The sequence below is a fragment of the Phycodurus eques genome, chromosome 3 (genome assembly GCF_024500275.1).
Source record: "Phycodurus eques isolate BA_2022a chromosome 3, UOR_Pequ_1.1, whole genome shotgun sequence".
NCBI lineage: Eukaryota > Metazoa > Chordata > Actinopteri > Syngnathiformes > Syngnathidae > Phycodurus > Phycodurus eques.
This window is the reverse complement of record NC_084527.1, coordinates 25,478,434-25,493,251: the sequence shown is the minus strand read 5'-3', so window position 1 is coordinate 25,493,251 and position 14,818 is coordinate 25,478,434. Positions and strand designations below refer to the sequence as shown.

The following is a 14,818-nucleotide window of genomic DNA, read 5'->3' as shown; positions in this document are numbered from 1 at the left end:
TTAAATTAATCCTGAAATTTCACCCGAAACCCCTAATTAGTACGTATGCACATCGCGTTTGCGAATGCACCCCTGACCCACGTGTCACGTTTCCATAGTCACGTCACAGCGGCGCCACCATGTTGTTGGAAATCCACTGCTGCTCCACACTGTCAGATTACACTTTAATCTGAGGAGGAGGAGGAGGATGAGGAGGAGGAGGAGGATGAGGATACACTGTCAAGACGAGCTCAATATCCTGGAACGATTTGACGTTTTAAATATGTGCTGCGCAAAGGTTGTCATTTTCCTTCAGGGAACGGCTTGTACGTAGAAGATGAATCTACAGTCTTCATTTTCCGTCCTTTCCTGTTCTCCCACTTGCCACTACATAACAATGTTAGCTGGCTAACTAGCAAAAATAGAGGAACTAAATCGGATTATCTTGTAACGGCGGCACCCTTCGCTCTAGGTAATATCCAGGTTTTTTTGTTTTTGCAATAGTTGACAGCGATTGCAAAGCAAAAGGAGCTCGCTCTTCGTGTTTATATACTTCTGTTCCTGCAAATATTTACACCGTAATTATTCTCCAGCACTCACGCTGCCGCAAGTAAACTAGCACACCACAAAGAGCTGGAGCTCCTTACCTTACCTTTTATTATTTATTTTTTTTGTCACTGTTTGTTGGAAAAATCAGGATTTAAACCGAAAGTCAAGACCACGAAACCGATGTGCTACTTTGTATCAAGCTAGCCGGAGGAGAACAGTACAATATTTCAACTGCGAAATACAAACGAAGCGAAGATGTCAGGAAAGGATAAAGATAAACCAGAGAAACAGTCCACAACGGAGCGGCTCATTAAAGGTGAGTGATTGTCTTCACTGGCACATATACTGTCTTTTCCATTTGTACCGAGTGTTGCTTTTTGATTTATTTACCTGAACCGCTCCCTAAAAGGATCTGCAGAGCTTAGTTCACGCTGTAATGAAAAATGAACAACACATTGTACGACTGTACTAATCACCTGTTCCATCAGTGCAGATACTCGAAATGATAAGATGTGAGTTAAACACATTTACACTGCAGTTATTTTGTGTATGTATATCTGGCATTTTATTATCAATCAAAGGCGAGTCACAGTCCTATATTGGTGCTCACTGTCCTTGACATTTAGGAGAGATGAATACCTAATTCTTCAGGGCCTTGCTCACTCACGGGAATACCCAAGGTCTGATCAGGTTGCTAGCAGAACTTGAGAAGATGGATTCTTTCACCCTGAAGTCTCTCTGCTTCGTTGAGCAGACAGGACACCATTTGTTGTGTCTACCCAAGACAGGCAGGGCCAAGGCTGAGGTAACTCCCGGGAGAGAGAACCCAACTTAACTTGGGTCACCAGCCCACATCACCGTCTGTCTGCAAGGGCACTCTGAGAGTGTCCTGCCAGGGGACTGGAATGCTGAAGTGTGAGCCAGTAGAGAGTGAGTGAGTTAATTGTGGAACGAATCTCCCCGGTGATCTTCCCAACATGGCCAGCCACATGCTGATCAGAGAGAACAGCAACCTGAGAAGGAAAAGGGGTGACATTACTTCGGAAGCATTTCTGATTTAGGGAAAGCCCCAAACCAATGTTTTTAATCAAAATGGGATCTCCATTAAATCCATGGGAATACAACGTAATCTGGGTCTCATATTTCGGAAGTGGCTGCTTGGCCTCTCTACTGTAACTAGTGGCTTTAAGGCCAAGTTTACACCATGCAGTGTAGTTCAGTTCAGTTCACCGTGGTCCAGTTTAGAACAGTAAACCCTGACCTGCTTTGCGTTTGACACCGCAGGGTGTGTAGAGCAGATGTAACAGTAGCACCAGCTATGTAAATAGTGTGATGTCATACCAGTGTAACCAACAATGAATTCAACAAAGAATAGAAATGTGACACCTTAAACGAAGCACAAGCCTGGAAGACACTCAGTATTTATTTTTAATTTTTCTCTATGTGTGGCTTCTCTTCAAGGAGAAGAAAAGTTTTGCTGGAGAAATGATTTCATTTCTTCAGGAGAAACTAAATCATTTTTCCTGATTTAATTTCCAGTGTTACACAGGAGCGACAATTTTGTAATTAATGAATGCTGTGTGTCAAGACCCAGCCATTAGGTACTATGTTAGTAGGGCCTGACTGATACAGATTTTCAATCGGCTGTTCGATTAATCCATCCAGCCTACTATGGAGGGTACTAGAATGGAGTGAGTTATTTTAGTACCCCCTTGCAAAATTTGACAATGGAAACAGAATATATTGTGTACTGTGCCAAACTGAAGCAGACCAGACTTTTTAAGAGGATAATTATTTGCAATATTATACAAATATGACTTATTAATTACTTCTATGCAAATAGTTGGGGTGCTTGCCACCCATCAGATGTGAGATTAAACCCCCAAGTGCTTGGCATTGGCCCAGCAATAGAGGGGAGCTGGGGTTAGCAGTGCCTCATTTTCATGAGACAAGACCGCCCGCCCGCTTAACACATGCTGAGTTTTGTGAGGTGTAGAAATTTAGTGTAACGTGTACTATAATTCGTGATCCTTCTTTTGACAAATTTTTTTTAAGTCTCTAGTTCTATCAACGGGTTAAGCTTGTTATAAGTGGTGGTTGTTTGGGGGGGAGGGCAGTGCCCCCTTAACACAGTGCCTGGACCCCACTGTGGCCCCCTGCTCCACAGAGTTACTACACAGTACTGTAGTAAGACAGCAGCATCAGCAGCTCATGCACACTAACTACGCACTTGCCGTACTATGAAAACAAGCAAGGATTACTACACAGAGCACAACCTACACTTAATGTGCAACAAAAGTGAAAACCAACAGGTGAGTAAAACACAGACAACTATTAATTTGGGGAAAACACAAAAAAAACATCTAACATTACGATTGTCACGTAATTACCACATGTACAACATGCCGCTAGGCATGCCGGGAAGTCTCCATTCACTTCTCTGGTGCTACAGTACGTATTGTAGATATAATGTATACACTATAACTGTGACATTGCACCGACGCAAAAGGCGGAACGAATGTGTGTCGTGTTGGTTAAGTTTAATATTCTAGTGGGTTCCTTTAGTGCATTTTGTAAAAAAACGCAGCACAAAGTTACCATCCACCTGGCAAGAGGCAATCGGCACCATGAAACAAATACTTCGAACTATCAAGGAAATACTTCTGGTCAAAAATTGTCGTGACCCAACTTTATGAATTATAATAGCACCCTGTCAGGCCAGGCTTTAATGCCAGGTTGAGTTGATTGCATGCTTCGAGGTAATGTTAGTTAACCTTCTTAGCACAACACGAAACCAAGCAAGCCTGCAACAGTAGTAAATAAATAAATTATCGTAAAAATTATAATAAATGTTATATACAGGGTTGCTGAAATGTGGTGTATTTCTCTGTTGCCTTTTAAAATAGGAATATGTGATGTGTACAAATGTCTAGCTTCAGCTAATGAATAGTCTTAGTTCATGTTCAGTCTTTAGAATGCAATGAAAGAATGTAATGAATACAATAAAAAAATACAATTGATTAATGCAATGAATAAATAAATACAGTGAAGCGATTTAGACAATTGTGTGTGCATGCATATATGTTTGCAAAACTCTGCACCTCTGTCAAAACCCTTGGCCCCAGCCTGTCCCCCCCAGTAAAATTGGTCTAGAACCCCCACTAATTATCTGGTGAGTATTGTCATTTTTTTTGTTAGGAAAAGATGTGTAAGTAAGAAATGACCTTGGTCATTTTATCACTTCTTCTGATTTTTTTCCACTCTTTTCAGTAAAAGCAACATGCTTGAGTTTTTCAGATGTCCACTTGTGACAAAAGCTGCTATTCCCTGTCAAATAGTTTCAGAGCTTTATTTATTTATTTTGTTCCATTACACTACTACGGTAAGCCCTTTGTCATTTCTGTTGTAATCACTAATGTTTGAACTACAAGACAATCTCTTTCGGACCTAGACCTGCAGGTGTCCAAAAGTTGTTGAAGTTCGATCTTTCGCTGTTTGAAATTAAATAAAAGAGGGCATAAGAGCAGATTTTGCTCCCTACCGCCATACCAGGTTTGACTGATGGTGAAGAGAAATAAACCCAAGCATTGCCTAATTACTGTGCAAGGATAATGCATTCGCTGATAATTAGAGCAATCTGAAGTGGGTTTTTGTAATTCACCCAGCCACAGTCTGCTCCATTCATCTCTACCCAGCCACATCTTTATAATTCAATTCTGTGTATTGTATTGATTTTGAAACAATAGCAAACATATTCTAGGCACTGGCTCATAACACTGGCCAAACACTCTTCATGGTGGGCAGGATGGTAGTGATAGTAGTGCCTTTGTTTCTTGAGTCGTTTGTTGTCATGCCAGACGGTGTGGGTGTTGATGCAGTGCAGCAGTAGCCCAATGCGTGTCTGTCGTTTTGAAGAGTTCATCAAACATAAATGCTAATTAAGCCAGGCACTCTCTAATAAGACACACAACTCGGGGCGGTGGTACCTATTTATTGTTAACAAAACATTTTTCCTCACGGGTGCAAAAGCTTACTTGACCCCTGTTGAGAGAGCAAACATTTGTGCTTGTGTTATTTCCCTGCACTCTGTTTGAATGAAGTGCTGCTGTTCAATGACAGACAGAACTACTACTCTATCTGTGTTTGAACAGGTTGCTCTGGCCACATTTGGCGCCAGACCTTGCATTTATCTTTGCCGTTTGCTGTTTACGATTGTGTGTGTGATTGTGTGTTCTTAATAGTCAAATGCTCATAATTATAGTCAACATATCTGCTTCTGTTGCACTGTTTACTTGTGTCAAGCCCACCATGTATCATTTTCCTTAGGAAAAAAAAATGCTCATTTAAGTTGGTCTATGCTTTTATTTCTTCGGTCAGTTCTGTTAAAAGTTAGTCCATGCTTTTATTGCTGTTTGTTTGTTAATTCCCGTAATTTCTCGTGTATAATAAGCACCCATGTAGAATACGCACCCCCCAAAGTTGACCTCAAAATTCTGGAAAACCCTTCAACCTATGTGTAATGCATTTTTACAATGCATGGTTTTGCTTCTACCCATATGAACAAAACATGAAGTATTATATGTATTATGTTAGTTTTTTTTTCAAATATTTATTCTGAAATTAAGCACTTTATTTGAACAAGTAATACCTTTTTAAAAATGTACTTGCTCTTATTTTGAAATTCACAGCCCTGATTACCCACGCAGAATTTGTAAGATGGGTACAATTATTTAAAGAAAACATGAAGGACCAGGTGAAACACATTTAATTTTATTTTAATGGAATTCAAATTTAACGGTCAAGCATTTCAGCAAAGCATTACCATTAAACAAAACATAACCATAAAGAAATTAATGATGGTTGTTGTTCTATCCAGCCATCCATCCATCCATCCATTTTCTGAGCCGCTTCTCCTCACTAGGTCGCGGGCATGGAGCCTATCCAAGCTATCATCGGGCAGGAGGCGGGGTACACCCTGAACTGGTTGCCAGCCAATCGCAGTTGTTGTTCAGTCATATTTAAAATAAATAAATACAAATATTTCACAGATTCTGCCAGGATATGTAAATGTATTAGCACCACTGTACATATATGCAAACTACGCAGTCATATTTGAAAGAAAGTGTACTCTACACATTTTGTTTTACCACAAGGTGGCGGTGGCATATTAGAATGAAAGTGTAAGCATCTCTCATAACCACTAGGTGACGGTGGCATTTTGAAATGAAAGTGTACAGCTTTTCCATAACCACTAGATGGGAGCATACATTTATAAAATATGAATTTTCCCCCCTTTGCCCTATACCCAGGTATAATGCACACTATCGACTTTTGACCTTTTTTTGGGGGGAAAAAATGCGCATTATACACGGAGAAATTACGGTACTTGTAGTATAATTTTGCTTTTTTTTAAAAATAACTTTTGAGGGCATTTCCCCTCTCATTTTCTTTGCTGGAATTATTAATCTATTTATATTAAAAAAAAAAAAAACTGTCTCGAGTGTGTCAGCGCTTTTAAGTAAACAGTCCTGGAATCCGGAAGCCCTTGCTAATAGAGGCTTACCCTAATCTGTTCTTAAAGCTTGCACCACCTCAGTTTACGGCTGTGCCTTGTAGGTTGAGGAGCATTTACTGTTTATGCCGCACTGGTCAAAGCATCTTTCTTAGAAAAGTTATGAAAATATTAGTGCTGTAGATGATAAAATTTCTAAAGTCTGAGTATACCTCTCTCTCTCTCTCTCTCTCTCGCGCTCTTATATATATATATATATATATATACACACACACATACACACACATCCATCCATCCATTCATTTTCTGAGCCGCTTCTCCTCACTAGGGTCGCGGGCGTGCTGGAGCCTATCCCAGCTGTCATCGGGCAGGAGGCAGGGTACAGCCTGAACTGGTTGCCAGCCAATCGCAGGGCACATACAAACAAACAACCATTCGCACTCACATTCACACCTACGGGCAATTTAGAGTCTCCAATTAATGCATGTTTTTGGGATGTGGGAGGAAACCGGAGTGCCCGGAGAAAACCCACGCAGGCATGGGGAGAACATGCAAACTCCACACAGGCGGGACCGGGGATTGAACCCGGGTCCTCAGAACTGTGAGGCTGACGCTCTAACCAGTCGTCCACCGTGACACACACACACACACACACACACACACACACACACACACACACACACACACACACACACACACACACACACACACACACACACACACACACACACACACACACACACACACACACACACACACACACACACACACACACACACACACACACACACACACACACACACACACACACACACACACACACACACACACACACACACACACACACACTTTTAATGTCACGGAAAAGTTTATTCATTTCCATAATACCATTCAAAAAGTTAAACTTAATAGATTATAGATTCAGGACCCACAATTTCATCATTTTCAAATATATTTTTTTTTTTTACATAATTTGGGTTTCCAGATCATAAAACAAAAACGAAATCAGGAATGAAAAACCTTTGAATACCGTGAAGAAATAAGCCCAAATTTTGTAGGCCATAAATGTTTAAAACGGAGTGTCACACACTAATCATCTACTAAACGCAAATCATCTGCACAGGTTTCCCCAGGTGTCATGAAATTGCTTCAGTTTGGTTCAATTGTCTCAGTTGGGTTCAATATGGGGAAGATTGCAGACTTGACAACTGGCCAGAAGACCATCATTGATACCCTCCATAGGATGGGTAAACCACAAAAGTTCATAGCTAAGGAGGCTGGCTTTTCACAGAGTGCTATGTCCAAGCACATCAATGGAAAGTCTAGTGGAAGGACAAAATGTGTCAGGAGAAGATGCACCAGCAAAAGAGATGACCGTGGGCTTCAGCGGATTATCAAACAGTGTAGATTCAAGAATCTAGCAGAGATCCAGAAAGAGTGGAATGAGGCAGGAGTCAAAGCTTCAAAAACCACCACATTCAGACGGATCCGGGAGATGGGATACAACTGTCGGTTCCTTGGGCCAAGCCACTTCTGAGCCTGAGTCAACGTAGGAAGCGTCTCTACTGGGCCAAAGAGAAGAAAGACTGGACTGTTGACCAGTGGTATAAGGTCGTCTTTTCCCATGAAAGTAAAGTGTGCCTTTCATTCGGGCATGAAGGTCCAAGGGTTTGGAGGAAGACGGGCGAAGAACAGAACCCAAACTTCTTGAGGTCCAGTGTGAAATATCCACAGTCAGTCATGATTTGGGGTGCAATGTCCGGTGCAGGTGTTTGTAAACTCTGCTTTCTTAAATCCAATGTAACCGCAACAGTCTATCAATGTTTTAGAGGACTTCATGATTCCTTCTGCTGAGGATCTGTATGGAGATGCAGATTTCATCTTCCAGCAGGACCTGGTCCCTGCCCATACCGCCAGAAGCACCCAAACCTGCTTTGATGCCCATGACATCACAGTGCTTGACTGGCCAGCCACTGGCCAGCCAACTCGCCGGATCTAAACCCCATAAGAATCTATGGGGTATTATCAAGAGGAAAATGAGGGGCACCAGACCCAAAAACAAAGAACTGACAGCAAGCATCAAGGAAATCTGGGCTTCCATAAATCCCAAGCAATGCCACAGGCTGATTGCCTCAATGCCAGGGCACATCGAGACAGTGATTAAAGCAAAGGGATTCCCAAACAAGTATTGAAGATTAACATATTGTTTTGAAAGTACCATATTTTGATTGATTCAATGTGAGTTCTTTTTTCCCCAACAAAAACTGAGAAGTAAATGGTGATTTCTTGATTTTATGAGCTGGAAACCCAAATTATGTAATAATAAACAAATAAATGCTTGAAGTTGTTTAAATTGTGGGCCCTGAATCTCTTATCTATGAAAGTTAAACTTTTTGAATGGAATTATGGAAATACAATTTTGCATGATATACAAATTTTTTTTAGAACGGGTCTGTGTGTGTATGTATATGTGTGTGTGTTTATATATGCAGGAAAACAGGAATCCTTAGTTTCTTTTCCTCCTCTTAGTGATATTGGAAGATAATTTATTTTTCAGAGCAGCCTCAGTCTGTAATATGTTTTCATTTGAAATGTGGACATATTTCATTTGAAGAGAGGAAATTATGTTAGATAATGTATTTTTGCATTGATGTTGGTTGTTGTATTTGTACGGAGTGGACCGATTTTCTTATTTCATTTTATTTAACTAATGGGATGGAATGGCAGACAGATATGTTGTAATGTGAGCCGGAATCGTTATTATCGCTCCGTGTCATGTTCATTCACCCACGACTTTCGACTTGAGATAAACACTCACTGGCACACCACTAAAAACTGATACTGTTTACAGTATGCTTTGCCGGATCGAGCGGTGGAAGCACTAGGAGAGCCGACTCATATGGCTTTCCGATGGCGGCCGCCGCAAGCCAGGATGCGGGCCGATCCCGGCCCGTGGGTCTGCGTTTGCTGGGACATCAATTGTGAAACGACGCTCTGACTGGCGTAGTACGGTATAGCAAATTGCAACGCTTCTGCATCCCTTCCAGCGCGAGCCTTTCAGTCACGTGGGCCAGTCAGCCAATCAATGCATTTGTCTGTGCTGTACGCACATCGTCACATGGGTTACGCATCCAATCGAGTGTGTTTACACTCAAATGAGGAAGTGAAGCGCTCTCGTAGCCTGGCAAAGCGGCGTGGCTTTGTATAGCTAGACTAAACACAATTTTAAATACAAATGTAAATTATTTTATACCGAGACAAGACCACAAAAATATCGTGAAATCATGATAATTGATTATTATTTTTTTTAAATGTACCGGCATTACCAGATAACTAGCAACCCTTTACTGCACAGTGACTGTTTTTTTTTGTCAATGTCTTTCTGTCTCCAAAGTGTTCTCTGTCAATTGACTGTCTGTTGTCGTACTAGAGCGGCTCCAACTACCGGAGACAAATTCCTTGTGTGTTTTTGGACATACTTGGTAAATAAAGATGATTCTGATTCTGATTGTGACATCCCTATTATATACACAAAAACGGGACTATTTAGATTTACTTAATTATACATAATTGAAAAAAAATAAAAAAAATGGTAACAGTAAAGGTAACAGACCGGTCTAAGCTGTTAAGCAGAAATAAAACATTTGTCAAAGCAAAGACATTTTTCGCTAACAAAATAGCTGCTGCTTAAAAAATACTCAGAAGTAAGCTCCCCTTTTGAGTTTAGTAAACAAACTGTCTTTTCCATAAACTGCAACAATGCAAACATTGAGGTAACGGACTTCCTGTCTGTGTTTAAAACCAGAAATTAAATAACAAAATAAGTTAAAAAAAGAAAACCTCTTACGTCCGCCATCGATCCATCCATTTTCTGGGTCAGGGGAATGCTGGAGCCTATCCCAGCAATCTTCGGGCAGGAGGCGGGGTACACCCTGAACTGGTTGCCAGCCAATCGCAGTGCACATATAAACAAACAACCATTCGCTTTCACATTCACATTTACGGGCAATTTAGAGTCTTCAATCATCTTACCAAGCATGTTTTTTGTGATGTGGGAGGAAACCGGAGTGCCCGGAGAAAACCCACGCAGGCACGGGGAGAACATGCAAACTCCACACAGGCGGGACCGGGAATTGAAGCCCGGTCCCCAGAACTGTGAGGCAGATGCTCTAAGCAGTTGGTCACCGTGCCGCCGTCCGCCATTATTATTATTATTATTGTATTAATTCAATCAATTTAATGATTAGTTTTAGCAACGATTCAATTCGTATCACAATTCCTGATTGCCGATTCGATTTAAGGATGGTATTGGTTCATTTACATATGTTCCAAAAGGCCATTAAGTTGTTGGAAATCGATTCAGTCACTTTTTAGCCAAAAATTCATCAATTGTGACTGTGAAATAAATACCCGCATACTGGACAGTGCAGGTAAAATTTCTTCGATGCCTGTTGTTTCTTGTAAGGGAATCTGGTAAAAACTAATGATGGTACTTAAATATGAAGAGTTTCCTGATCTACTTTCCTTTTATGTGTCTTGTTGTGAACTGTACTGCATGTGTTTTATAATGGAATATGAGTCTGCTAAATAAAAGTTGATTGATTTACTGATTGTATTGTTTTGCAATAAAACAAAGGGGAACCATTGTTATTGTCATTTATATTATTTCAGTTATGATTTTATTGTTGGCACAATTTTAATTGGACAAGTTTAATTGGCGTTAGAATTATGAGGGGGTCCTTGAAAAAAAACTTCCACTGTAAGATCTCCCTCGCTGGACCTAAAGTTTGAGAATCCCTTTTCTAAATCGGTAAATACTAATGGCTAGAAACAAAGAAATGTGAGATTTTCATGAGGAAAGTGTTTTAGGAATAGTGTTAATAATACGTAGAGAGCTAAATAAATGAACAAACCTGCTCTTTAGTGCACAAACGTTAACCTGAAAAAACATCCAGTTGTTGGTTCTCCTCTTGTTCGCCCAATTTTCCCTTTAAGGGTACTCTGCTATCGTTAGCAGCTGGCACACTAAGCTAAACAGCGTGAAAGGCTTCAAAGTGCATGGCGATTTGCCGCAAGTCACACACACGCATCCTTAATGATAATTTCTTGCTAGCCTCCTTCTCATTTGCCATCCACCAGACAGACAGATGTCTTAAAAAAAAGTGCTTAAAAAAAACACACATACAGTGGTGCCTCATCCAATCCCTACGGGCACTACATAAAGGAATGACTCGATATGGGGCATAAAAAAGGAAGCGAAGAGGAAAAAAGTAGCCTTGACAGTGCTAACTGCTATCTGCTAACTGAAAAATCAAGCAAAGTAAAAGGAATGTTTTCTTGGAAATACAGCACATGCATACCTCCACACAAACTCTGCCATGCTTAAATCCAGTGTGTTATTTCCTATTATCAATACAATCGATTGATTACCTTTTAAAACAATTTAAATCGATATATTTACATCCGGAAGGCTAACTTGCTGAGCACAGATCGATCCAATTGGATCGTAGGAATATAGATTGAGACATCAATATAATTAATGAATCGTTACACCATTAATTCTATTAGGTTTATTAGGTTAACTGGTAGCGGCATGGTGGACGACTGGTTAGAGCGTCTGCCTCACAGTTCTGAGGACCGGGGTTCAATCCCTGGCCCCGCCTGTGCGAAGTTTGCATGTTCTCCCCGTGCCTGCGTGGGTTTACTCCGGGCACTCCGGTTTCCTCCCACATCCCAAAAACATGCATGTTAGGTTAATAGACAACTCTAAATTGCCCGTAGGTGTGAATGTGAGTGCGAATGGTTGTTTGGTTATATGTGCCCTGCGATTGGCTGGCAACCAGTTCAGTGTGTAGCCCACCTCCTGCCCAATGATAGCTGGGATAGGCTCCAGCATGACATTTAAATGTTAGAAAATGAATGTTAACGATCTTTTTCACCCGATCTCAATCAGTTCAAAATCACGTGATCGATCTCGATTTTTGATGATGTGATTCGCTCACCTGCCTTGACTCATGTATGACTTTAAGTGACATCCCATTCTAAATCCATATGGTTTTATAGGATGGTGGTCTACCCTTTGCAGCTATAACATCTTCAACTCTTTTGGGAAAGCGTTCAACAATGTTTAACAGTGAGTTTATAGAAATTTTTGCCCATTCTTCCAGGAACATATTTGTTTCTGGAAGAATGTTCACACACTGATGTTGGGCAAGAAGGCCTGGCTCACAGTCCACTCAAAATCAACCCAAATGTGTTCTATCGGGTTGAGGGCAGGACTATGTGCAGGCCAGTCAAGTTCATCCATGCCAAATTCTCACATGCATGTCTTTATGGACCTTGCTTTGTGCACCAGTGCACAGACATGTTGGAACAGGGAGGGGTAATCCCCAAACGGTTTGATTGTCCTAAATCTCTTGGCATGCTGAAGCAGTCAGAGTTCCTTTCACTGGAGCTCAGGGGCTAATATTTGGCACATTTCCAACTTTGTGGGAAAAGTTTGGAGATGGCCACAGAACCATTGGCCATTAAACTGTGAGGCAGACGCTCTAACCAGTCTTCCACCGTGCCTACCTAAATACTTATCTAATACAAATTATTATTCTGCCTGCTAAGTATCATTATTTTTCAAACAGTAATAAGCTTAAAAATTATTACGAAATGCACTTTAAATGAAAATATTAGACTTGTCTCGTCACAGTGAACGACTGGTTAGCACATCCGCCTCACAGTTCTGAGGACCCGGGTTAAAATCTGGCCTCGCCTGGGTGGAGTTTACATGTTCTCTCCATGCCTGCGTGGGTTTTCTCCGGGTACTCCCGTTTCCTCCCACATCACGAAAACATGCATGGTAGGTTAATTGAAGACTAAAAGCGTCCGCATGTATGAATGTGAGTGCGATAGGTTGTTTGTTTATGTGTCCTGCGATTCGCTGGGAACCAGTTCAAGGTGTACCCCACCTCTGGCCATAGTTAGCTGGGATAGGTTCCAGCATACCCGCCACCCTAGTGAGGATAAGCGGTGTAGAAAACGGATGGATAGACTATTGTAAGTTTCTGAACAAGTTAATAAGTGCTCAATTAAAACAGAAAATAAATGTAATTCTTTCGACCATTTTAGTTATCTTTCTTTTTCTTTTTAAGATTTTAAAATACAAAATTCCTTTATTTTACAATGTCAAGCTTGCAACTTGTGATAGCTGTTGTTGTTGCTGTTGCTGATGTGCAATTATAGTGCTGAGTTTGCGTATTGGTATTGAATTGGCAGTTGACTTACTGACTGGCATTTGTTTTGTTCATCATGGTTATGTTTTGATAGTGTGAATATCTTCCTTGTTTCAGTTGCAGCAGTGGCGGTTGTCTTCCAAGCAGCACTACATTGTCACTAAATTAGACAGAGAAAACAAATTGCCGTTTAGGTCCATTTTAATCCTGAAGCTCTCAGGTATAAGCCTCAAAAGCACTGACCTTTTTTGCTGATGGCAAAAGGATTGTGTGGGTGATGTGGAGCAGATTGCTGAAGGAGGGTATGTCGTGTAAAGTGCAGGGCTTCATCTTTTGTGTTGTGCATCTCAGCAGCATCTAGTTGATGCAGATGCATGGGTGTAACCTCTGTCGCCATAATTTCTTTCTCATTTAGCTCTTTTGTTCCACTCATGCGTATAAATTTCCAAACTCTTACGGTTTCCAAATCATCTCTGGGCTTGCATCTTCTTTAAAAAACTCTTTGTCTACTGCAAATGTCTTCTGAAAATGTTGATAGTTTCAACTTGAGTAGTCAATACAGCCTATAAATGCTAAAACAAATCTCCTGATGATTTCATAACTGCCTTTTCACTTTTTATCCAAATAAAGCGATGTTTTTCCCTCCCAACAGCTGTGCCGTACCCCCCACAACATAAATTGACCATAAAAGAGCTTTTTGAAGATGGAAAGCCCAATGCAGAGCTGCTACGTAACCACCTCGTCAAAGAGGGCAGGGTGGAGGAAGACGTGGCGCTAAGGATCATCAACGATGGAGCCAACATCCTTCGCCAAGAGAAGTGCATGTTGGAAGTGGAAGCACCAATTACAGGTATGGTGGCAAAAACAATCTTTACAATGCCAGACGCTTGATTGTCAGTGATTGTTGGCAGGTCTGCATTTCTATCATATTTCAATCCCACCGCTAAGGTGTTTTACGAAATCACTTTATGCACCCAGAATGCATGTATGTAAACACAGACAACACATTCCCTGTTAGTATAGTAGCTCAATACACTTAGAATTACCTGCATTTCGGCATACCTGGGCCACACCACCAAAGTCACAGAGTTGTCCTGAAGGCATTCCTTTGACATCTTATCAAAGGCTGTGAATTGTTACGCACACGTGATTTCTTAGTTGTTGTTTTTTTTTTTTTAAATTCCAAAATCCCTCTCATATAGACTTTATGGGGTTTTGTGTGTACACAAATGGGGGAAATGAATTTAATCCATTTTGGACGAAGTCCGTAATGTAACAAAATGGGAAAAAGTGAAGGGATTTGAAAACTCTCTGGATGCACTGTAAGCATATGTCAGAGAGAAGGATGGTTTTAAGATCCAAAATGTTGCCCAATAGCCTTCTCAACTCAATTTCCAGAGCACATTAACAACACCTGCAGCTGTAATGAAGTACTGTACTTAAAACGTAAAATACGATCATTAAAATAATAATAATAATAAATAAAATATAAATTCTATTGTAATTAAAACATACAAGCGCTCCCTTTACATTGACATTTATAGAAACACCGCAT

General features: G+C 40.7%; 1 protein-coding gene across 3 annotated transcripts in view; it reads left to right on the top strand.

The window, feature by feature from the left end:
• The first annotated feature begins 180 nt into the window (after window positions 1-180).
• Window positions 181-14,818, top strand: part of ppp3cca (protein phosphatase 3, catalytic subunit, gamma isozyme, a) — a 49,057-nt gene continuing 34,419 nt past the window's right edge. For all 3 annotated transcript variants that reach the window (XM_061672844.1, XM_061672843.1, XM_061672842.1), the window contains exons 1-2: window positions 181-844; window positions 13,916-14,113. In XM_061672844.1, coding sequence (XP_061528828.1) covers window positions 784-844; window positions 13,916-14,113 — 259 coding nt within the window. In that variant the 5' untranslated portion in view covers window positions 181-783. The remainder of the gene's footprint in view (window positions 845-13,915; window positions 14,114-14,818) is intronic.